Source organism: Cyphomyrmex costatus, unplaced genomic scaffold (assembly GCF_001594065.2).
Source record: "Cyphomyrmex costatus isolate MS0001 unplaced genomic scaffold, Ccosl1.0 scaffold365, whole genome shotgun sequence".
In the NCBI taxonomy this organism is placed as follows: domain Eukaryota; kingdom Metazoa; phylum Arthropoda; class Insecta; order Hymenoptera; family Formicidae; genus Cyphomyrmex; species Cyphomyrmex costatus.
Window position 1 is genome coordinate 357433 of NW_017277830.1, and position 27169 is coordinate 384601.

A 27169-nucleotide genomic window follows, 5' to 3' on the forward strand; every position below is an offset into this window, starting at 1 on the left:
TAATTCTTTCTTTTATGTGTTCAGTAAGAACGTACCTACTAACTTTGTGAGTCAAATCGAATCGCTTTCCACATTGAGTTGTATGTTGTATTCAGATCGGAGCACAGGTGCATCGGTGTTTTGTTCATATCTGACGAATTTAAAGCGATGCGGTAGCGTGTATAACGTCACATACGTGATGCATCCGAATGTGTCGCGTCAGAGAATGGTCCCGGCAGCACTAGTCCCTCTTGGTCCTTTTATTTATTTCCATTTGGCCGAACGCCAATATTTCGACAGCAACGGGTGATATTAGTCCCTTAGAGTATACGGCGTTTGTGTGCTATAGTCGTACGTAGGCCACCGCGAGAGGTATCCGCTGAGGAACCATTGTGACTCACTGTCCTCATAGTTGTTCGACAGCTCTTTTTCGAGCACCTTCTTTATACCCTCGTCTCTCGGTCTCTATTTCCCAAGGACGCGCCGTCGAATATAAATCTTGTCGAATCGATCCGCGCGCGGGCTTACACGACCTTTTGTTCTTGTTTCGGACGGGAACATCGGTGTCCTCTAATTGCTATTTGTCTACGAGCTTCCGGTACCGCTCGTTAACGTCCGGTCGAATATTTTATCGTAAATTGCATCGCGGATGGACGATCGTATCTCGCCGATCGATATCTCTGCGTTATCTATTAAATTACATATATAAATGTGAGAAAGTAGAATTAATTAAATGGTAATTGTAGCATAATTTGTTCATAAGTTGCCGTTAACAAACGATTATTCGTTCCACTATAGCCGATGCGAGCTGTCGAGGCAAATGCAGTTTCTGCCATCGTCGTCACGAACTTTACATTTGCGCTGCATTTCGTCGCGCAAAGAGGGATCCTCTCTCGCATCATTTAATTAACGTAGTTTTGCCTTGGAAAAACAACTCGTCGACTTCGTCCACGCGAACGACTCCACATGTTTTCCTTCTAACGTCACGAAAACAGACGGTAAAGTCACACTGCAAATCATTAGCCAAATGAAACTGTTATCAAAAAGGGCACAGGTCAAAATTTTCGAATGAGTCAGACACGTTAATTAGTTTTTCTTTCATTTATATATTCAAGTATTTCAATAGTCATATTAGTGTTAGAAAAACATTCTAAAAGAAATGGTTAGTTCATCACTGTATAATCAGAAAATTATTGGTTTTTTTTAGAAAGTGTACTATTATTAAAATATTTATATACACGCGTCATCAAATATAGTTGAGACAATTCAAATAAAAATTGTTTTTTTGAATCTTATTTTGTAAAAATATAAAAATATACACGTGTGTGTGTATGTTTTATTTATGCAGGCACACGCACACATACACCACACACGCGCGCGCGCGTACACATACAACATTTTACTACAGATATATTTCTGTAAATTCTGTATTTTACAATAATTCTTTAGATTTCATAACTGTTGGATCTGAAAAATTATTGTTAAAAAATACATTGTTATAGATATTTCCTAAATTTTTGGCCTGGAGTGTATGCATGTTTGTATAGTATATGTTATATAAACATGCATATATTTTGTTGCAGTTACTCAAATATCTGTAAACAATGTACATATTTTTTTACAATAATTCTTCAGATTTAATAACAATTATTGGATCTCAACAATGATATTGTTAAAAAAACAAATTATTATATGGATAGAGAGAGAGAGATATTTCAATAAAAAAATATATTCTATATAAATAAACAGTCCCAAAAACATCAATTAAAAAAAAAATGTTTTCAAACTTTTAGCCTAAAGTGTATCTATACTACGAATGAATATAAAATAAATTAATCGAAATAGCCGCGTTGATTATCATATATTTTATTGTTCTATTTATTCGCAACGAGGAAATAAAATTTTTCGTGAAGCTAAAGTAGGGATATGTCTCAAGATCGTGGGGAACTTGAAAAATTCATAGTTCCTTATCTGCCTTCGCCGTTTGGGATTTCAGTCTGTGGCTCGGTCACGAGATATCTTTATGGCGGTACACCTGGAAGTTATTTACCGCGACGGACGTGAATTATCGATGAAACTTTTTGTCGCGATTTGTTTTATCCTACCGCGTGCACGGGAGAAGCTTACCTTAGCATTGCCTAGAAACAAAATGCGACCCGTGAATCTCGTACCATTTTTCTAACATAGCTTTCGCATCGCCGCGCAATATTCGCCAAAGTATCATCAATAATTTTAGCGTCCCTACGTGAACAAACAACCATCGTGCGATTAAAATTCACGACTTTCCGTCTGCAATCTGGATCTTCTCTAGCCTAAGCGAAATTTTACTTTCAAATTTCTTGCAATAAAGAAAGACATTTCCCTTATTGCTAAGCTATATATTTTTAAACAAATTTCTATTTTTTTTTCATTTTTCTACTCAAATATTATTTTTATTAAATAAAGACTTTAACATTTAAATAAACAATATGAAGTCAAGAGCGATATAAGAGTCAATAAAGATTTTTCAACAATAAAACATATAATTAATAACTGCTTTCGAATAATTAATTTGATAGACATTAACACAACGCTAATTCGCTTTCAAACAAATAAATACGATAATATAAATAAGTTACAAGTTTCGGCTCTCGGATTGAGCTCTCCTCATCAGACATACCTATTAAAAAGCGGCGGACAAAATTAATCGATAAAAGATCGCTCGTACAGTTTCCATTAATCCTGTGAGTCTTCATAAGGAAACGACATTAATTACAAACGATTGAAAAGTCGTATGTATAACAATATCTCTGAAATGATGGTAAAAAAACTTTCTTTATAAATGTTAAACAATTTAAGTCAAAATTTCTAAAACTTGTAACTTATTTATATATATTTATATTATCGTATTTATTTGTTTGAAAGCGAATTAGCGTTATGTTAATGTCTATCAAATTAATTATTCAAAAGTAGTTATTAATTATATGTTTTATTGTTGAACAAAAAATTTTTATTGACTCTTATATCGCCCTTGACTTCATATTGTTTATTTTTATATAACGAGTCCTTATTTCTTTTTCTATTAATTTGTTATTTAACATTTAAATTAAAGAATTATTTTGTAATGTATATAAAAAATAATTCTAAATTTTTTGAAAAACTAAAACAGTAAAAAAAACTCATGTCTCCTAGAGACAAAAGAGAGATTGCACTTTGAAATCTTTGAAATTTATAAATTCCACAATAGTTTACGGAAATCTGCAAAAATCTCATGCTTCTTTCCACGTAGGGTTTATATATATTTTAATTTTTAAAAGAAATATACCAATAGGTATATTTGTGAGCTACAGAAAAGTCTGTAGTATTACTTCCTTTAATTTAATTGTTTTCTTTAATTTTAATTTGAATTCTTTTTCTGTTTTTAACGAGCACACATATTTATTGTCTCGAGAGTCGTTTGGCTGCATCCTTCGGGTCCAAAATGATGCACTTGTTCTTTAGAAACGATCTTTAGCGCACGTGTACGATGTGGTGGCGCCGATCGTATATCGTTTTTACGACGAAAGTGCCTGTTGGTAGGAAAAGTATTACTCGACGTGTGTGGGACTAACCAGCCGTGCAAAAGAACGAACATTTGAGCGTTCTCTTTCGTAAGCGTCTTGCAAATCGAGAAATTCTCAAGTTAACGCCAATGTGGTCGTACGTGCTGCACCGCATAGTACCGCCCTCGAATGTTTTCCTCCCCGATCCGAAGATTGATTTCCTTTTTCTCTCGCCTCTTCTCATGAATCGTAGATAGCTCTCTTATTTTGCAACAGGATTCTGAAATAATTTAAAGACGACATCGTCGGTATTCTGAATTTTCATTGAGCCTTTAATTGAATAATATGAAGTATCTAGAGACGCTCGTTCTTTACTTCAACGACGAATACTTTGAGAGTTTTTTTACTTAAGAAAGATGTTGCGGTAAGATTTCATCTATTGAAAATTTTCAATTTAATGTTAAAATTATGGTAATCAAATCACGAATTGAAATTTTGATGAAGTAAAAGTTCGATTAGACATGGACAATAAGATAATTTTTTTCTTATTTAATTGCACGTTACAAAAGTTTAATGAAAAGCCTTTCATTTCCAATAAGAAATTATCGATTAGAGAAATGATCGACTATCGCACTTTCGAAACTGCTAGTTGACATTTGACATTTTATTTGAACAAAAGTCGAATGGGGAGACTAACTCACGTCGCATGAAAATGGGAAGAATATTTTCATTGGAATGTCAGAAAAGTTGACAGAATCATTGTCGTAAAGTCTAATCTATTTTGTAACTCGGGAATATGCGCGCGAGCTAACAAATAAATTTTGCGCGAGTCTTCTCATACGTATTACTTGTCATCAACGCAAAACGAAGATTCCAAGATATGTGATAAGAATGAACTGTTCCCCGGTTCAGAGAATTTTTATAGATCTTAAAAAGAGACGTGAATAAAATTCTTTCGCTTCGCCAAAGTTATATTGAAATTTATGATACGCGTAACTCCTATAAAAGTCCTTTATTTACAGCCATTTTACTTTTAAATACGAAGAAGAGGAAATCAATCTCGTTTTCGTTTAATCGTCACAAAAAAGAGCATTGCTGGGTTTTCCACCGATCGTGGACGCGAATTGTGCGGATTTCTGTCCATGATATCGAGAAAGAGTTTTTCCATCTGAAAACTTTCGATCGGTCGACGAAGTCGGCAAGACATGACTCGCGCGAGTTAATAGCCCCAAATCAGTTTTCCTTTCTTTCGAGGGTGATCTCGTCGCCCGATCCCTAGGTAGATTGCTGTACAAATCGTCGTCATTAAATTAGTTACACGTAAGGAAAAACCGTTGCGATTTTGTTCATTCGAATCTTTGTGAGAGATAAACCGAGTGGAATTTGTTAGTGTCAGCATTCAAGAACGAGAGAAAAACAGAAAGATAAACGTTATTCACAGAGGGACACGATAAATAACTGCATTGTTTAAGGATTTGGTTATGCAATAAGTTAAAAGTATCAAATTGAACAATTTGATACTTTTAAAATAATTTAATATCAGTCACAATATTAATTAAAAAATTGTAATATTATCGCGAATAACTTAAAACCAACTGCAAAAAAAAAAACAAGATAACGTAGTTTGGTTTATAATAGTTTTATGCAAAATAACTATATTTTTTTTTTTGCAAGTCAATAACTTTTAAACGAATAAGTGAATCCAAATAAACTTTAGCACGAATATTTATTATTGTGTGATTGGTATATGTATATAATAAAATTATTTGATTTAATTCTTGATGTTACTTTCTTATGAAATTTGCTAATAAATATATTACAAAACGCGATAAGAACCAAGAAAAAGAAAAAAATTAAATAACTTTTAAACTGAGATATGGGAGTTGTACTCAAATTTTATACAGATATTTAGACAATAATAATAGAATAATATCTATGAAATTTTTATATATTTTTGGTATTATTTTTATCCGATGTAATACATCCTTAACTACTAATGAAATAATCTTTTTGCAATTAAATTAAAGAGAAACATGGGAATATCATTATCATTTTACTTTATAAACAGACACTTGATGATTCAATTAAGTAATGCGTGTATTAATAACGATTATTTATCTAAAAAAGAGAAAAAAAACGAAATAATTAATAGAATAATAATTGCGACAAAATAAATACTATAATCCTATAATTGACGATACAGAGCAGAAACATCTGTCGCAGTATTCGTTGCAAGCGGAACAATTTTCGCGTGACTTCGTGTGAATATAAACGGCTCGCGTTTTTCCTCGAACGTATTTAATTAATCCGGCTTGGCGCAATTGCGGCATGCGACTGGTGTTAGTGAAGTGTTTTGGATTTGCCGAAACGGATTATAGAATGTTGTGCTGGAGCCAGCTTAGTTCGATCGGACGGAAAAGCTTTGTCTTTCGTTATTTTTTTTTATTACGTGTAAAATATCAATTTTATGTCGATTAATTTCAGCTAATTTATGTAGCAAAATTAATTTATAGCTATGAATATTCTGTATTTAAAGTGTTATAATTAAAAAAGGTTAGGAACTTTTTACTTTTATAAAAAATTAAAGTTCATTGTTACAAGGAACAAGCGCGGTATCTTCTTTTAATGTTCAATTTGTCACAGTAACGACGAAAAATGACCGTCCTTAAGATTACGGCTCATTTCCATTCGTCCTCGATTCCACCGCATTTTGCGTCGCGTAAAGACAACCGCATTTCTTCCTAAATTATCAGCATTGCTGACATGGAGACTATCTCAAGAATTTCACTGATCTTTCACCAATCCTGCTAGATCGTCGAACTTAAGGTGTAACATGGATCTAACGATCGAGAAGGCTCCTGTGGTATCGATAACGATCCTTCTTGCACCCTTGACTCAAACGGGTCGGCGAAGTTGTCGGGTCAGCCGGGCGTTAATTATTGACACGGGCTCTCGGTACATAGTGTTCCAGGCAATGGCGGACCGATGCATGTCCGCGGACCGTTCCAGAAACACGAATCTGTAGACGTTGCCCATACGAAACACGACGTTGCTCAGGGAGTAAGAGGGTAAATCTAAGTTGGCCGAGATCGACGTCGGTGGATAAGAGATAGAGGATGTACCAGACTTTCGAGGCTAGTCCTGGTGATGCCTTAAGTGCGGATAATTCATCAAAGTCTCATTAGGCTAATGCCGTATCTTGAACGATATTATCACACCGAGGGTGGTGGTTGCGCGTGATTGCAGGAGACATGAACTTCTCAGGAATTCTGATTTGTTTATACAGAAAGGATATTCTCAGCGGTTACGAAGGAAATGTGACAAGCAAATCTTTGTTAAATTCTATTTCTTTTAATTAGGAATTTTTTAACTTACTGTATTTCTTAGTACATCTTCAATCTACATTCAAATAAATAATGTCAAGTGACGCAAATCTCGAAAATTTATTTACTTTTTTTTTTATCTTTCCTCGAGAATCGGGACACTGACGTTCTCGTCTTTCTATACCTTGCAACAATGTCGCCGAGCTGTCGAGAGACACTGTTTGTTCTGGACTTTAAAGCACTGGCATGCAACGTCTTATCTAGTTTCCTGAAACTTTGGCTTATCTCTCACGTGACGTTCATTTTCTCTTATCCCGTGGATAAGAGATTGAAAAGGGCTGAGGAACGCGACAAGTTCGCGACGCATTTATATTTAACAGAATATAAATAGTTTATATGTTTAAATATAAACCGACATTAATATTAGGGGAGACGAGGAAAAAACATTGAAAAAAAAAATGATATTTTTGCATTGGAAAAGAATATATTTTATTATTTCTCTAATACATAATCATAATTAATTACAAGTAATTTTACTTTTATGGTGACAATCCTCTTTCATAAAAAGTCAGATTTACCTTGAACCGTGATTGTATTAAAAAACCCATGGTTCTCTAGTATTAATTATTTATTATGATTTATGTATTTTATATTTTAAAAAATCATAAAACAAATAAAGTACACATGTTGTTCTATTCGAGCTTATAAATATCGATTTTCGTGTTTCAGTTGCTGTCGGAGCAGAAGAAGTTCAACGACGAGATGCGGCGACAGTTGAAATTGCAGTCGGAGATACATGCCGATCATCTTCGAGAGGCACTTTCGGCCAAAGAGCAGGAAACACAAAGGACGCTGCAGCGCTCGCTCAACGAACAAGCCGATGCCAACTCTATAAAATACAAAACACAGCTCGCAGAGGTAGTTGGAAGATCACGTGCTGTCACAGCGGCTCTTAAAGGTAAGTATGTATCATCTTTCTACATCTTCCTTTCTTAAACCAGATAAAATCAGTGTTTGCTTTTTCGCGAGGAAAATGCAATTCGAACGCGATTTATATTACGTAAAAACAATCTCAATGCTAATTAAAAATTGTCAAGTGAATTAGGAAACGATTTGAAGTACGCTGTTTAACTTAGTAAGATCGCTCGTTAATAATTCTCCGTGTAAAGTACTCTGACAAATTTCGTAGAAATCATCATATAGTTTATGATGAAAACGTCCAGTCTAATAATGTTCAGTGTCCATTGTGCCGTTCTATGGACAAATCATCTTTCGGAGAGATGCTTTCGCTTTTGTCGTCTCTGCTTTTATACCGTATTCTGGCGTTTAATTACAAGAGCAAAAGACACAGACTCGGTCTCTATAAAAGGCCGCATGCATTCTCATCGGTGTTGAGAAAGTGTCGACGACATTTTGAGATGCTTGATCTCCTCTACTGTTTGTCTTCTCCCAATCTCTTTGTCTTTTCGATAATGGACCTCTCATGGTTCTGAATCGAATCGAGACGGATCGAGTTTCACCGTCGAATGTGTAGCGTTTGCGCGATTAGTATTGTTTGCTACTTGCAATCCCTTTTACTGAATATGGATATGTAACTTAGCTACAGATGTTTACGATGTGGAAAAGATACGATCTTATAATTGTTTGCGAAGGAGAAGTAGTATTAACAGTATGATCTTAAAGTTGTCAAATCGATGGATTGTTACATCTAACAGAAAGGAAAAACAATAACAATACAAATAAAAAATTTGATAAGGTAATAATATTTCTTTTTTACCTTGGACATATTGCTGCTTCATCTAAAAAATCACACAATAATTAAAAAAACGTGATTTTTTTAATTATTACCATGAATGAGTAAACATTATCCTATCAATCATAAAAAAAATAAACTGATTTAACTTCATTAACATAAACAATTGCAAAAATTGTCACAACTCTTAAAAATATTGTTAAAATTATGAACAATTTTTTTTAAGGATTGTGAAACGAAAATGATAAATATAGCCATGTTAACAATAAATTCATTTTGTCGATTATTATTTGATTTTATTATTTAATAAATAATTTTTAAATGGAAGATGGAATTTCGTCTTTTCTGGGAAACTTAATTTTTTTAGTTACTTTTGAAGTAAGGAAACGCTTTATTATTTGACTTAATTATAACAGACGTAAACAATTGTTACGAAGAATATTTGTGAAAAAGGAAATCTGTATTTTTTTTTAAATTATGGTAAATTTTTGAAAATTTATAACTATAAATAATAACGCCATTGAAAGTTATACCGACGCTGTTTATCAAATGTTAAACACTTGCTGAACGAAGTTCGACAAACGGACGAAGTTTTATCGCATACACACTTACACTTGTTAGTTCTATTATTTTACGGTAACTTCGTAATCCGTGTATGAAGCATACGATATTCTGAGACGCGCCTGGCCAAAGATATCACAGAATGTGTGTTTATCCTTTCTAGTTTTACTGATAGTAGAGGGGCTACCAGAGTTTAATCCGGATTAACTCTGTTCGAGTTTAACACACCGAGCGATGGCACCAATGGTCCCCTTATCGTTGCCACCCGCACTTTCCTATATCTGACCAATCGAGATTAATTCTCGATTAACAAATCTCGCATACGACATACACTCATTGCACAACGCGCACGCCGATAACTATCTTTAATTAGTTTCCGCGCGTTCGAGTAATTTTCCGGTCACTGAATAGATTACAAACGCGACACATTATCGATATTTCACGCTTGTGTCCTCGCAGGCGTTATTTTATTGAAAATCGTTCAATTGTGAAGATTTTTTTTCCGTTTTCAATGGTCCCCTCCCCAAGAAGACCCATATGTTCACTATTTGAGCATTATCGATTATTGTTCTTGTTTAGTTAATTTATAATTTTTTCGTATAAATATTGTTCCTAGTAGAGTGTCTCCGATGTTTAGCTTATCCTACATGATATATATGTATTAATTATCGCAACATAAAGAGAGAACCAAAGAAGAAAGGAGATGTTTAAAAATGAGAAAAGGGTTTTTAAATATCTTTTTTTTCTACAAGTACCGCATATAATGAATTTCGTTGGATTTCATTGCGGTTTTTGACAAACAGTTTACATCAACGCGAAAATATAATACAAGCATATCCTGCAAACTATCGAGATATCTTCACTGCATCATTTCTCATCGAATTTCTCGATTAAAACGTTCTAATTTCCCGGTGGTTTACCGGTGCTTATAATTATTGTCCTAATTGTGGATTGTCTCTCGAAGTAATGTCACCGAATTCGACCGACCGGGATATTTCTGGTTAGCACCGGCTGTTCTCGCGGAGACACTTTTCGCTCGTTAATTAACTTTACCCAACAAGCGGACGGAAGTGTAGATGGAGTTTCCGAGAGGAGAAGGGTGGTGAAAGAAACGCATGGAATAGTGCTCACCACTGCATAATATCCATTATCCGGCGAGGAGTTCTGCGTTTAATTTGGTGAATTACGTCGTTTTACCAACGCGCTTGCTACCGGAAATTCAGAAGCGACGGGCCGCACGAACAGGAGCTATACCAGCAGTTAATAAAATGCAGGTCCCTCGAAGGGTCGTAAGGTAGAGGCGAGAGTTTCGAGTAGAAAAGCATGAAAGATCCCGTGATTTATTAATCCGCGTTGTGAGGGCATGATGAAAATAAAGGCATTATTGACTTTTCGCAAGCATCTCACAGAAAAAAAGGTATGACAAGAACAACAAGAGAAAAAAGATAGCTGTTCTCTCTTTTGTCAATCGCTCCTACGACGGCGGTGGCACGGGGATGTATTTCATGAATAGAAATTAGCAATAAAAAGATGGCATGAAAAGAGATGAGGACGGAGGCGTCGAGGTGTAAACTTCTAGATTTCAACGTGGGCGATGTTGTGATGGCGGCTGGGTAACGTTCGGTATCTCAGCGAACCACAAAGAAAACGGTAGAAGAGATTTCGAAGCTTTATATATAATATATAAAGTGGTAACTTTCGATTAGAGATTCATGCAAAGTTTATTGTTCTACTTATAGCGAATTCGCTATAAATATAATGATAGCGATAAACTTTGCATGGATTTGGATTCTGTCCTGTATACATTTCCTGCTGCAGCAAATTTTCATCATTTAGTATCTCTTTTATGATTATTTATCTAAATAAAAATTATAAAAGTTTTTATTAGGAGCGAATAAGGAAATTGCGAACGTATATTACGCAAATGATACTGTTGCAATATATTAGAGTAATATTAACTTCTCATTTCTCGCATATGTAGTAATAATCCGATATCGTTACTGCCACTATACCGAATAGCAAGATGACGCTTTAATGACGTCTTAAAGACATTATTAAAACGTCACTTGGCGTCATCTTGTTTGAATACGTGACTATAAAGTGTACATACTGTTTAATGTAAATCCCATTACATATTTTCAGTATTTTTTATGTAAAAGAAAGTGAGGCAATTCTCTATGAATATCTATATTAGAATTTTTTATTTGGTTTATAAACTAAAATAATATTAACATTTATATAGTATTATTAGGTTTGTTTGCGTTGCTTAAAATTCCAAAAAATTTTTTCACTTAAATTAAAATAAATACATATTCGATTGAAAAAAGAGCAGGCAAAAATACTGAATAGGAAAAGTGTAAGCAACACGAACAGACCTAATATGAATTATAGCTATTTAAGCAAAAACAAAACTCATTTGCATTATCTCTACGTGGCGGGTAATTTCGAATGGCGAAGATTTTGTTTTTTGTTTAGGTATATTGATAATATATGAGTATTAACTTTCTGCCAGCAACTCTGCGCGGACTCTTTATTAAGGCACTCGATCTTTTTATTGTGAAATCTGGTAGATAAATTTAAATCTAAAAAATAAATGAATTACAATCCGATTTCTATGATGATAATAAAAATTCGTTAGTAAAGCTTTGACAAATAGGCCCGATTTTTTTTAGATTTTTACATAATCAGTAAAAATCCTGCTCTGTTTTCTAAGACCCCTATTGCTGATGGAAAAATTAAAATTCTATTGCTGGTGGAGGACAATTAATTATTACAGTTTAAAGCCAAATAACTGGAATATCTCCTTTAAATAGAAACTTCTACAATTGATGATAAATAATCGTCTGTTTTATTTAACTTTTCTCTTAGATGTTAGCAATTCTACCAGTCACCTCTATCCAAAGAACGACTAATAGTGATGTAAACAAAATGTATAACGAAATGAGCATATATTTTTTAGTCGTGTTATAGCCTGCTTTCCGGACGTATCATCTTAAGACGACACGATTGTCAGGTAATCTGAATAATTATGTAATAAGAGTTACGGATTTGTTTTCTTCAATAGATTAACTTTAATCTCGTTCAACTTATTCTTTATCCTTTTCTAATGAAAACTAGAAAAGATGAAGAATTAGTTGTGAACCGAGATTAAAATTAAACTACATTGATAGAAACGAGCATAAATGTAGTAATGCTCCTTTAACGTACAATTTAAACACGGGATAAAAGCAGTCACGCAAAGGTAGTTGAAATGGCAATAAAACGAATGGATGAAGGTGGAAAGTGAGCGAGATCGTAGGTCGCGGTTATCAGCTTGACAAACCGACTAACATATGCGGCGTGTGCCCCAATTATAACTTCCGCCATACGTCTCTCGCGGGCGCTATTAAGGGTCAGTATACGACTACGACGTCGGGTGCTGGGTGGTGATGGGAAAAAGCGACAGCCACTGGGTGATTATTCACGACTGTTATCGAAAAACGTAGCTGCAACTTCCATAGGTGTTTATTGCTCTCGCGATGAGTTTTCTCTCAACGATGAAGAAAATAATAACGTCGTAATTTACGGTAACGAGTGCGATGGGATGTGCGAATTGTTTTCGCTCGAAGGGAGAAACTGCGACGAAGTATCTCTCTTTCGGATTGCAACGCATGTGGATGGATAGCAGCGAATGTGAGGAACTGGCGTCTAATCTTGTCGTCGCCGAGACGAAATTCACTCACGATTCATCGGGGAAGATGGTAACTAAGAAATACTGCGATACGCAGTGCATATTCATACGCTCGGCGAGACTTAACTAATCCTACATCGAGCTACTCAACTCGCGCGAGATGTCGTTCACTCGCGTTGGACGCAAATCCTTCGGGAGGTAGGGATACCGACGTTATCCTGCTCGACGTTGATGCGGTTTATGGTTCCTGCCTTGGCAATTTTCCACACTCGCGAAATACAGGATAGATAATCACTGTCGTTGAATATTTTCCACCGCAATTACGTTGCGTTAAATTCATCTGCGTCACTTGGTTACGCGAGAGAACTCCACAAGAAGCTATTTTACGATTTACTATCCGTCTCTCATCCGTCCTCAAGATGACAACTTCTCGACGAAATTTCGCGAATGACGAGAGCATTCAAATTCGAGATATATGATAGTTACGCAAGTCGCGTTACTACAAGGTTTACGACAATCTCTTTCGTGAGTTCTTTTCCTTTTGCGATATCTTTCACATAAAATTTAACCGCTGTTGCGAAAATTGAACTACAATTTTAAAGGAAAGCATCGATGTATCGTGTATAGCAGCATGTATTTTTTTCCTTTTGTTAAGTGAATTATTTTTGCATTGCTGAGAGAGAGAGATACATGAGAGCATAAAAGATAGTTGGTTTTTCTCATACAAATTAATTGGTTCGATTAGAATTGCTCGTTATTGTTTGCGTAGAAACTGAAAAATTTAAATCAATGAAATCTGGCAAACAGCGACACAAAGTGTGAAAATATTTTCGAATTTGAGATAGTATAATATAGATGTGCAAACCGTATTACTATGAGGTTCACGTATCTTTTTCTTGGATTCTTTTCCTTTCGCGATATCTTTCGCATAAAATTGAACTGATGTTGTGAAAATTGGGAATACATCCTTGAAGAAGAGCATCGACGCGTTATGTACAGCAGCACTTTTTTCTTCTGCTGAATAAATTATTTTTGTTGAAGGAAAGATAAACGGGAAAACAAAAACGCGTCGATTTTTCTTATAGACATGATAAGAATAGACTGCGCATTTTTATGGAGTTGTCACTATCGATTTACAAACAGTATTATAGCTTGAAGCATATATCATTTTTTCTTTAAAGTATCAAGTTGAAGAGAGATATACGTTATATCTCTCTTCAACTTAATATGATATACTAATATGTTCAATTTTTTTAACGGAGATCAAGAAGTGCACAATCTATGTAGTGAATGCAAAATGTATTCGGAAAAGGAGATTGCCAATACTGTCTTTTAAAAAAACTTTATTTTTAAAAAATAATCATAAATTAGCCAGTTATTAACAAAAAGTAAGATAAGTTATATTTCTCGAAATTATTTTACTTAAAGATATGTGTAATAATAATTAAAATATATTATCTTAAAAGTATTATTTGAGACACAAAAAATGTTTCGATAGTCGATAAATTTAGATTCTAAAATCAGGAACACGTAGAGCTCTTTTGTTTATATTAGAATGGAACGTATTCACTGTTCAAAATTGCTAATTAATATTCATTTTTTAAAATAAGGCTTTTTATACAAATATATATTTTTTGTATTCATTGTATTTATTACGACTATTCGATTTTTTGACGCGTAGGTTTTTTTTCATCATTTAAGTACTTTGACTCTAGTTATTGTTCGCGTAAAAGCTGAAAAATTTAAATCGAGAATAAATCTTTTAGTCGACTGCGAATAGTCATATTTCGTCTTAATTTACGGTACATGTTTTTATTGCTAAAGCATTCACGATTGTTTGCGCGACGTTTTAACTTTTCTGTGTGCACTTATGTTTGGATACAACTTCTCTTCGCTTGTAACAAATTCATGTTTTCGCAAACATGAATATATTTAAGGATATTATACACACACATGAATGTCCGGTGTACCATACGTCCAAGAACGGTGATTCTGCAAAAAGATATCCAATATCCGTGAGAGTCGACTTTTTTATGCCGACGGGGTTGTGGATGCCAATGTAGAATCGGTTGTTTAATCGCGATTGTACGAACGTTTACGATTCAATATTTTCTTGGTCACACGACGAACGGTGTGATGACCGTGCGAGAGTCGCAATTCCCTCGTAAATCAGACAGTACGTGTTCCTCGATATCAAACGTCTCAAAATTAATAGCGTGACAGCTGGAAGCGGGACGCATAAACGTGGAAGCGCGTAAAAGTTTGGAACGCAGGATGAAGGTGGAATACTGATAGAAACGTACATATGTAAGAAGAGTATGTGTGTGGTGTATGTACCTTCTCCAAGCCACCGATATATATTTTAATCAGGCTTGGAAGTCTGCTGAAAATGTAACGATCGAAAACATATATATATAATATTAAAACTATTAATGACATCAAAAATATTAAACGAATATTCTGTCAAAGCTAAACTGTGAATAATGGATAAATTTACTTCTATTTTTTTATATATTTGCTATAAATATTGATTTTCCTTTCATAAAATTGATGACCATCGTAAATATGTATTTGATTGAGATGCATATTAATCGAGCTCCTGCACATTTTTATTAAATTCACGTTTAAAATGCGTTGTTTTTTTATTCTGCGCTCTTTTCGTTCAGACGAAAGTGGTTTGGTAAAATTGGAGGGAGGATAGGAAAAAAAGATAGGTTACCGAGCTGATAGGGTTCCCACGTTAGGCCTTTCTTTTACCTTTCGCTTATGGCTGTAACATTTACAATCCTCACACGGAAACATTTGCGAGAAGAAAAGCACTCGTTTATGTGAGGCTCAAAGAACTATTGTATTATGGATAATATCGAAGAAGAATTGTTAGCGATCAGGAGAAAGAATATTGTCGCACCACAAACAAAATTTTTGAAAGTCAAACGTTGCAAGATAGAATATTAAATTAATATTTAAGTTATTTTATATTACATTAAAAGACTTGATTTAAGATGTATAATTCATAAAACGTTTTATTTAAAATTATAATATATTAACACAAAGAAGAATAACAGTGAAATTACGTTTTTTTTATATCTATAGAAGTGTCTTAAATTAAAAAACATTTTTAGAAAATCGAAATTGTGATTAAGCATATTTTAGAAATATTAAAAAGATATATAATATTTTACTATGAATATTTTTTTTTAATGAAATTCCAAAGAAGGTTATGACCCTCTCATGAGTCTTCGTAAATGTTGCCAGTACTGGGCATTGACAAAAAGTCGCTCATCGAATCTCATCTAATTAAATCATCTAATTTGTGATGCTGTGACACACACATTACGTATATAGATACACACACATATATATATATATATAGTATAATTGGATTTCAGTTTTCATGTTAAAAAAAATAATAGAAAAATATTCGAAAATATTTTTATACAAGTAAATGTTTTAATCTTCCAAGAGTCGACTTTATTGCTTCCGAAAATTTCTGTGCTGAATATACGCAATACTTTGCTGTAAATTTCCATTCTGCGTCAGCGTTGCAGTGAAAATTTCAAATACCAAAAGGGTAGGTCTGAAAAGCGCTCGTTTTCTCGGTCTTGTGGTGTACAATGATCGCAGATCCCCGCTTTCCATGGTTCCCACCCTATGCTTTTTCCGCGCATTACTGTCGAGATACCATACCATCGGAATGCGGCTTAACCGTGTTCTTACGTCGCTGTTCGAAATGCAACGAGCAACTTTTCCCCGAGAGAACAGTGGTCCACCCCCATTTCTCCCTCGCGCCGTGTGGTTTCGGTGTCAGAAGACAGGGGCAAAAAGAAAAGTCAGTCGCGTTCTCTCCCAGCCGGTACTCGAGTACTAGGGCTCTCGGCTCGTATTTCAATGGCCTGCGGTGTTCCGCTGGTGCCGGCTCGTGCCAGGAAACTATACGACAGTAGAAATAAAGTCCTGGTGGAGAGTTTCCCTGTAACGACTGCAAATAATGCCGACCGGTGGCACGTCACCGCCGATAGCGGAGTTTCTTTACCTTCGATAGAAAAACAACGCTGTTAATGAGAGAAGTCTCGACGTACCGATTAAGTGTACGCTTGTATTGACTGTCGTGCTATATCGAGTCAACGAGTTGTTCGAACTTCATGAATTTTATAGAACGTCGATACTCAAAGAACGAACGCTTCTACTGCATTGGCACCATGGCAATTAAAAGTTTTCTCGATATATGTATTGTCCTAATTGATATAGTTGCCCTTGTGGCGCAACAGTAAAAACCTGGAAAGACACAGAAACAGCGCGTTATTTTATACCAAATTTAAAATAAAATTCTCTCTATATTTACATATATATGTATATTACTACAATAAATTCGAAGTAATGTAGACAGGAATAATTATTTCTTATCTTTGTTATGGAAAATTAATTATATAAGTATAGGCAAATTCTATGTGCCATGAATAACTCTTTTGTTAAGAATTTTTCATCGTTTAGTTATATTTAATGACATTCGCTTATCAACTCTAATAAGTATAATACAAATAGGTAGATGTAGATATGATTTAAAAATGCAAATGTTAATTACGACATGGTTTAATACCGATTTAACAATGAATAAAAATAATTATCGCCCAAAATCGGAATTAAAATTGAAATCTACGTAGTGAACTGTCATTGCTTTTTCGTTCACCAGCATTTTTACAGACGCTTTAAATAATCTGGCCACCATGAGAATAACGGGCCGCCTGTCGACAAAACGAAATCAAAAACCATCCGCAGTACTGCAGTGCCAAATTGATCATCCTCTATCGACAAAACTTGTTTCGCTCTTTCAATAGGTGTGCGAGTGCTCGAAGTGACGTTTATCGCGTATGAAAAGTTTTTCGAAAAATCGTTGTCGCGGAATGTTCCCAAACAGAACACAAGTTATCATGACATGAAAATGACTCTCCAAAAAGATTATTAAAAATTACTTTTTAAAATTTAATTAATAATGATTGATATTAACGCCATTTTGACATTATCGTGGCTTGTTTTATTTAAATTAGAACCGCAAAAGGGGAAACCGCATCAAGAGATCTGTTTTCTGTGGCCGTACTAGCCATTTTTGGAACTTAAAGTGAGATAGATATGTTTGATATTTGACGAAATCAAAAAGAGAGAATTCTAGTGCAAGGAATAAAAAAAAATAGACCTCAGGTTACAATCGAGAATGATGATATTACAGAATTCTGATTAAAGGAATAGGTATACCTATACTAAATGTGTTTTTTCGTTTTTGAAGTTGGGATTATACGGATAATTTTTTTCATTTTTTTTTTTTCGTGTTGTCAGTTCTCTTTCAATTTGTTTACGCAACGATAAATTGCCAAACAACGCCGGTTTTCTCGCAATTCCTATATATATTACGCATTTTGTTACGACTGACTGCTGCCAACCAAAAGTTCATAAAAAACAGAGGGAGTATTTAAAGTATAGATGCAAGTACGTTCCGGGTGTGCCGTAGCGTTTGATTTCACGACACGCTGGTAACAGCTCGAATTGTGTTTCATACTATAAACAACTGTGCGTATTCGTTTCCAGTTAGTTCAAAACGAAAATTGAGATACATTGACAATCTGAGATAGTTAATTGCAATCATATCTGCAAGTTATACAAAAAATGTATTAATAATCTACAATAAGAAAAAACTATTAAACTTAATCTATTTAACTACCTATTAAACTATTATAGATATACAAATTAGTTCGGTCTGTTTTTTGTGTTCAAAAATGCATTTATTTCAAAACAAAATGAATGAACAGATTAATTAAAGTATTGTCCATCGCTGGCTACAACTTTTTCCCATCTTTCAGGCAATTTTCGAATTCCATCTCGAAAAAATGACTCGTCTTTGGAGGCGATCATCTTTTGGAAAACGGAACCGAACTAATTTGTACTCCCAATATTAAAAACTTATCATAGTTTTATTTTTTTTTTATTTAATTTTTCACAATCTCTTATTTTCATATATTTCTAAATCTTCGCAAACGCGAAATTGAGTAAATCAGCAGACTCTTTTAATGCGACCGTTAAGAGAGGTTAATCAATAAATCTTGCGCGATGGATTTATTAACAGTGTTTTTTGTCGAACGATCGTTATGTTCACTTTCTACCACAATTAATTTACAAACAGGACAATACACCGTAATAGCGTTTGTAGCAACGATTAATTATCCTAGTCATCGATGCGCGAATTTTTCTACTTGCTAGAGCTCTCTCGATTATCCGATCTTCGAGCTATAGATTTTTTGTTCGTTTTTATAGAGCTTTGAACGAATAGCAATCAATTATCTCGAGCATAAGATCGTTGATGGTAGGATTTTCACGTTTTCATATCAATGGCCATACTATTCCTGCCTATGCTCCTCGTCGTGATATTCTTTGAAGTGAATATGTTTCTTTTGTACATTTTTTATATTTTTATATTACCTTTTTTATATTTTTCTATTTCAAAATTTAATATTAAAATAATAAGCTTAGTAGATACAATAAAGTTATTTTATAATATGGTATGTAAACTTGTTAGATAACATAGAAATTAGATTTACTTACGTGTTAACACTAGAAGGATCAGATTGACGATCACCATAGCAGAATAGTAAGAGCCAATTTGGCGCTAAGCATATATCTTTTTAAATGACAAATAGAATGTAATGAAATGTACGTATAGATAAATTGTATTTATCCATAACGTATGTATCTATAACGTTGTAATAATATCATTAATTTATTGAACATTATATTATAAAGTCATAAACTTGTAAATAAAACGTATACGAATGCAGTTCCAACGGTCCTTTAGACGTAAACAATTAAATAAACAACCATTTTACATGTATAATTGAAAATTTATCAAAAATATAAGAGTATGAAAATAATGAAAAATTACAAAAGAATTTTACGTGAAAATAAAGTTGAAAAAGAGTTATAGCAGTTTAAATTTCGCGAGAAATCAAATTGATTGCCCCGCGGTCCTTCAGGTGTTACGTGATTAAGGGAGGAAACATAGAATTTTATATAACACATAATGCGTAAGAAAATGAGCCAATCAAAATTTTTCATTTCTTTCCTTTTCATGAAATAAAAGATTTGATTGATTGATTTTCTTATGATTTATGCATTATGCATTGTAAAATTTGTTCTTCTATATTTCAACTATTGACATAGATATACATATTGATGCAAAACGGTTCCAATCGGCTAGCGTCATGAACGTTTTCGTATATCTCAAATGAATAAATCGAATCTGCGTGGATGTGAAATGACAAATGAAAGGAAAGAATAGACGTCTTGAATAAATATATACAAGAAACGTGGAATAAATACACGACAAGTCGCTGTATCCTAAAGTCTAAAAGTCGGATCGATTAAACAGGCTGTTCGCTTTTCTACGATAACCGCACTGTTGTGGCTTGGGAATTTAATTTCGGTAGAGTTTGCGAATGCTTATACCGATATGCTTCATCGCGTATCTTGATGACCGAGTTGGTGTTCTGATAGCATCCAGGGTACGGCGGCTTGATACATCTTCTATTTAACCGAAAAACTCGCTTAAAATAATTTGCTTAACTAACGAATTTTCCGAGGGTTACGTGTGGAGATAAGAGAGCGCGGTCATACATCGTAAATACTTTAAACCGATGTCACCGTGCGTATCACGCTCGGAGTAATCAGGTCATTCTTGTTAGAAAGTTGCTGCTGTGGATGATCTTATTTTGCGATTATGCTCGAGCACATCTCTACCGTTGGTCCAGCGGCTTGGTACCTTCCTGCGAGAGAAAAAGTTGCTCGCACGTTTTACGCGATGTTTAATCAGTAGGTCGATGTGCGGGAGGCGCAGCATCGTGACGCAATGTGTGCCGGTGGATAGAGGAAAAGCGTTTGGCGTGTCGGCATGACATAGGGGATTGTACAATCCACCCTTTTGTCATGCATTGACCGCATCGTTACGCTCGTCAATCCGAGAGTGTTCGCAAAACAGGGTCACAGAAAGGATGAAGAGCAACAGAGAGGAAGAGTGCGGAACGGCTTGCAACGGTGCTGAAAGCAGAGCACAAGAGCAGCTCTCGAAATTCGCATAGCTCTTGGAGCGTAAAATGTTACGTGGCCTGGGTCCGCTTAATCTCCTCCAAACTGATTTAATCAGTGCTTTTCCTTGTGAAAGACAAGTCGATGGACCGGAAACGATAGAGAGCGAGAAGAGAAAAAGCCACTCGTCTGGATTCATTCGAATGAACCGATAAGTATTATTTGACCACAAATTCTCGCAACAATAATGCCAGCATTTCAGTTTTCTCTTTATCGGTTAGCTGGAATTTAAACTCATGAGAGAGAGAGAGAGAGAGAGAGAGAGAGAGAGAGAGAGAGAAGAGCATAAAAGAGGAACAGGCGGCAGTGTGTGACCTGGCTCGGTGCCACCAGATAACACGGAATTTTTTACGATGAACGGTAGTAGGCATATAAATGATTATTGAACTGAAAAAAGGCGAAACAAAATGCGAAATACTATTACTAAAGACAAGTAGTGCAGAGAGGAAAGCCCTAATCATACATCATTGCATTGTGATTTAATTTCATTCGCGTTAACCAACATTCGTAGTAGTAAAATCCGCTTTACGCCGCTCTCTTTTAAAATAGCATGACAATCACAGACAAAGCTGGTAACAAAGTACGAAAATTGACACACGTATTGAAGTTAAAAGATAAATAAACAGTATAAAACTGAAATCTCTCTATATAGTAGCCAATATTTACCTGAATGAAATTTAGAACACTGACGATAGAATTGAACCATTATACTTGTTAAATTGTTATAACAGCAATTTATAAAATAACGGGATTGAAAAGACACATTTATAAACATTTTTTTACTCATTCTTCCCTTTTTTTTTTTACTTTCTCACGCAGTGCATCCGTCGATAAACGCAAAAAAAAAATATCCGCGGTCCACTAATTACGATCTTCGTGAGACAATTAATTTCGGCAAACCGCTGAGCGAAACTTTGTTCGTCCGAGTAACGATACGCTGCCACGCCGCGCCGTCGGCGTACGCTTGGACAAACTAGTAATTATCCGGAATAATTGGACGCGTTCATTCGGGAGTCTGATAATTCCTACGGATATACAGCGGATTTAACGGAACTCGAGAATTTTTCGCGACGACATTCGGTCCAGTCGTGGACGGTTGTGCCCACGTAATAACGTGATTTCGTTTGGCAAGAAGAGAGACAGGAAGCAGGACCGACACACAAGATGGAGTAGATCCGGCTTGAAACAGTCCCGGGCCCTTCGACTTTCCCCGTTTTCCGCGTCGATGCTCATCGACCAGCTCGAGCGTGAGAATCGTTCGCTGAAAAGTCCATCGCGTGGCAATATAAGCACGGAGGAAAACGGAGGAAAAAGGGAGAGAGCGAAGGAAAACAGATTCCGAGATATATGTCGTACAATCGGTCTGTCATTTTAGCTTTATGTACGGTCGCTTTAAGTTGTTGAAGTCGATACGTTTCGCCAATGCGATTTGAAATCCGACGTTGCGTGAGAAGAAAGAAAGAATAGACATTAATTTATGAGCGGTCGTTTATATGCGAAAAATGTAAATAGTGCTGAGTGAGAAAAAACGATGGTCTCTAAAATACCACATCTTTTCGATAATTTATCTTTATGGCTTCCAAGTACTTTGCATTTTAATAGCGATAAAGTTTATGAAAATTGATCGATTATGTATAGGATGTAGTGGGCGTTGCGAGTTAAGCAAGATTTAAGTATTAGATGATCAAATATTAAAGGCACGTACTTGTTTTATTATATATTTGCATATATTTCTCTATGTATATTATGTGTGTATATTCGACGATTTGCAAGATTCAAAAGAGGGTAGAAATTTTGAAGGTTTCCCGACCACTCGGGGATCGTTTTATTTGTATGTTTTCTTATGTATTTTAAGCTTCGTAGAAATCGAAAATAATCATTATAATAACGCCAGACTAAAGGTTACAAAAAAATTAATAATCTTATGAAAAATATGGAAACGTCAACCTATTCACACAGAAGCGCGACGCTTGGAGGGGGGGAAACAGTATCGAGATGATAAACAGTATAATGAGAAATATAATCTAATTAATGTTTTGTGGTGCAATATTACTCGCATTTGATCCAATTTGGAATTAATTTCTAAGTCATTGAGGCACCGATAGTGATTTCATAACGATGCGAATAAAGATTTTATTCATTTTATTTCAATGTATCAATTTTTCCTTTAATGGTTGGAAGATCCTCGAAAATTTCTACCCTCCTTTAAATTGTTTCTTTTTTTTGTATTAAATAAATGTATTCATACTTTGACAGGAAACCGTAAAAGTATAAGATGAATGGGTCAATATGGCATTATTGTGGATTCAGTGATATTGCCAATGAAACTGTACAATGACTGCACGAATATAAAACCGCGAACTTAATAACTACCTGGATGCTATGGAGTAATTAGTTTTCAGGACACACATGGCGAATGCATATGCCGTCCCGCAGACGGAATTTTAACCGACAAGTCGATATGACTCCTATTGAATTTTTCGTGAGAATTACCTATCGCATTCGACCTACTCGTAAAAGGAAATAGCGACAGACGGTCGTGGTCTGTGAGTAATGCACCATCAATAAAACGGCGGAGCCGAGCGGGTCGTAAAGCCGAAATAGCACGACGGATTTGGTAATTCGCTCCGGACTGGTTTGCGGTTGCGAATTTGCGAGGTTGCTTGCTTATGCTGCGAAATTGATAATACGATTTATCCCCGGCATTCTCTAAAGCGTCGCGGGGCGATAAAAATGCACCCCGCGAAGGATTAGCTTAAAGAGCACCGCCGCGGAATTTTATAGCCATTTCGAGAAATGATATTGCCGCAACCGCACGAATCGCGGATTCGGTTATTTGAGCCCAAGTAATTTAAAACTGGAGATAACCGGCGGGTTTGCTGAGTAAGCCTGCTGAACGTATTATAGATATTTTATAAAAAAGCACAATAATGACATTTGGGCGACAAAATTGCAGGGAAGGGTGAAATTCTCCCTTCTATCGCGAGAGATTAATTACGCACGCGTCTGTGTCCACGAAATGTTCGTGCTTTTACAGCGATTGTCGTTATAAAGAATGATATTGCACTTGTTACAGACCATAATTTGCTTTCGTGCTTCTTTCTGAAACCCGCGAGCGTGAACCGACTGTAATTGCTTTGGTCATTTTGGGAGGCGACGATAATGTTAAATTAGATAAATGTTCGTAGTAAAATGAAAATTATGTTATGAATCTAAGAATTAAAACTTATCAAACGTCGTCTAAATTAACGTTATTAATTTATATAACATGGTGTTCGCATATATGTATGTTATCGCACACATTAAAAGGTTTTGCTGGAATATCTTAAAATTTAGCTCAATACAGATCTGAAAATAATTTCATTGAATATCATTAGAATTATCTAAAATCATGCTGCTTGCCAGAATGCCAAAACTTTTTACAGCATTATCTATATTATGCTTTCTGTGTAATTATTTTGATATCCAACAAAATTATTTTCCAACAAAATATTATTTTCAGATCTATGTATATAATTGAACTTTTAAATACCTACTTCAACAAAATTGTTCTTTTCGTGCAGTGAAAGGAAATATTTCTTGATTTGGGAAAATATATAGGCTGAAACGGAAGAAAACCGTACGGAAAATCTCTAACCGAGTAGAGTAATTTTCTCTAGACAAGAAATCGCTCCGTAAACTCCATCCGGATTGATACGCGTAATAAATCACGCTAGAAGTACCGAAATCCAGCTGAATCCCGTTTCTCTCGCCCGCCTTAGCGGCGTTAACGGCCGTGCCGAACATCTTTCTAGCCGATTTACAGTTCATCAATTGCCAGTCGACAGGTAGATGCTCGTCATGCCGTCGATTAAATGCCGATTATGTCATGGCATGATAATTTAACGATGATTTAATTAATCGCGGTGAAGTTAACAAATATGCAAATGTTCCAGTTATATTACCATTTAATTGACCCGTCGAATATATTTCAAAATAACATTTTCATGTACACGGGGCGCGACTTGTATGAAAATATTAACGCGATATAAACGATGTTCACTTTTCAGTTCGACCGTATTGACGACAAATTTCGTTTATCGCACAACTGTTTATTTCTCCGTCTATTGCAGATATTGTTTTCCGCGAATCTGGTGTCGAACGGCTGTTGCAAAATGCATTATTATACAGAGCGAGATATTTAATAAATCGTTGAATTTTATTCTAGTGCATGTGAAAACGTTTTATCGTTTCAATAAACGATCGTGAATTACATTTTTGTTAGCGTCCAAAAGTTTTATCTTTGTTTACGAATAGGATTATGTATAACGCTGATCTCGCACGGCCTTTCAGAATGCGAGCACATGTCGAGAGAACACAGTTTCATAATTCACATACATATTGGGATTTTCCCATGACGAACACTGTTATCGAAAAATGTTACAGAAGCGCGCGAAATGTTTGTCATTGTAACATCACAGCGATACCCTTGAGAATCTTTGAATGATCGGGGAACCACAACGGATACGTGGGCACAAATTAAATTAGACAAGTGAATGTTATGAATCGATTGCAGGTTTCCTCCTTTTTTGATAATTTGCATAAATACCGACGAGTCTCAATTTAATATTGGACTTAATAATGATACAAATATTAAGTTTGAACGTATAACCACACATACGATACATATATCAAGTAAATTTCAAGTGGAACTCTTGTCTAGTATTTTTGCAATATTTAAATCTCTAGCGCGTAATAACTTTCGAATATAAATTCTACTAGCTATCTCTTTTGGTAATTTATGACTGCAAAAATGCAAAATTATGTTAGTGAAGAAAAATGAGCGCGATTTTCAAGCTTTATCAGCATGATATAAACTTTCGTCCCAAGTTATTAACAGGACTATTTAAATTTTTAATAGTCGAGAATGTAGAGTAAGTTTCTCTCGACCGTAAGGAATTTTTATCTAAACGTTGAATCAGGTTAAATGAATATTTTTGTTTCAGCTCGTATGGAGGAAGAGAAGGGTGCTTCGAATGTACAGATCCTTTGGGCGGCCTGTCAAGCCTTGGCTAGGACGGTGAAAACCATACAGTCAGGTGCATCAAAGGATAAAGCAATTAAACCGTTAGAACCTGAAATTAAAGCTATCTGCAAGGCAGCACGTAAGTATCTTTATTAGATATATAACGTTAGGGTATATTACAAAATTAAATTAATAAATGATGAATCGAAAAACTAAGAAATCAAAAATTAAAGTTTTTATATTTATAAATTTTTTAACACAAATATAAAAACGTAGAAATTTATTACGCAAATACATATACATACGCCCTTTTTACAAATGATAATTTATTCAAAGTATTTCACAACATGTGCATATGTTCTAACTTGCATGCATTTGGGTGCACTTGCTTTTCAAATGAAGAAATAATGCGATGGGCTTCCAAAGAAATTTCGTATTACCGTGGGCTCTGCGGTTTTCGCCTGATACAAAATATGGTGAATAACTTCTAAAGTAGCACGAGAAACTTAGAGTGTGGAAACGCAGAGCGTGGACTTTGCAGCTGGGAGTTGCTGGCATTTCGCTTGTACTGCAGTTGCTTATAATTATTATTACTTGCAATTGCATACATTGTTATTACTATTACTGTATGTCTTTTTCGCAAATGAAACTTTTTGATTTAACACCAGGCTAAATTAACTTGACAGCATATTGTACATATCGTGACAGAATCTCATGTTATTGTTATCTCTGAAACATTAAATACATAAGTGCATATTTGCAGAGTAGGGCTAGTATTGAAATGAATAAAAATTAATGTACTCTCTCTCTTCCCCCCCCCCCCCCAAAATCTCGTTTTCACAACAACAGATGAACAATTTATCTAAATTTTAGCTTAATGTTTATTTATATATCTCTATTATTACTTTGCGCTCTGATATTGAAAAATATTATTTTTGCACGGAACGTAATTATTGTTTCATTCTTCGAATTTTTTGACGTGACATAGCGCCATTTTCAATGCGTTGAAACACGCTTTCAATGGCACTTTGCTGCACAACAATAGCGTTCGAGCGTATAAATGCCGAGATTTATATATTTCATCTGCATATCTTTTCTGTGTACTCGATACATTTTCTATAAATGTAATTTGTCACACAAACATGCATATTATATAATGATTTTTTAGTCATGTCGTTATTTTAGCTATTAGTGGATGAATGATATATTATATATATATATATATATATA

At 34.9% G+C, this 27169-nt stretch overlaps 1 protein-coding gene across 2 annotated transcripts in view; it reads left to right on the forward strand.

Moving 5' to 3' along the window:
* Positions 1-27169, forward strand: part of Mitofilin (inner membrane mitochondrial protein mitofilin) — a 46604-nt gene that overhangs the window by 4202 nt on the left and 15233 nt on the right. For both annotated transcript variants that reach the window (XM_018543294.1, XM_018543295.1), the window contains exons 10-11: positions 7553-7781; positions 25920-26078. In XM_018543294.1, coding sequence (XP_018398796.1) covers positions 7553-7781; positions 25920-26078 — 388 coding nt within the window. The remainder of the gene's footprint in view (positions 1-7552; positions 7782-25919; positions 26079-27169) is intronic.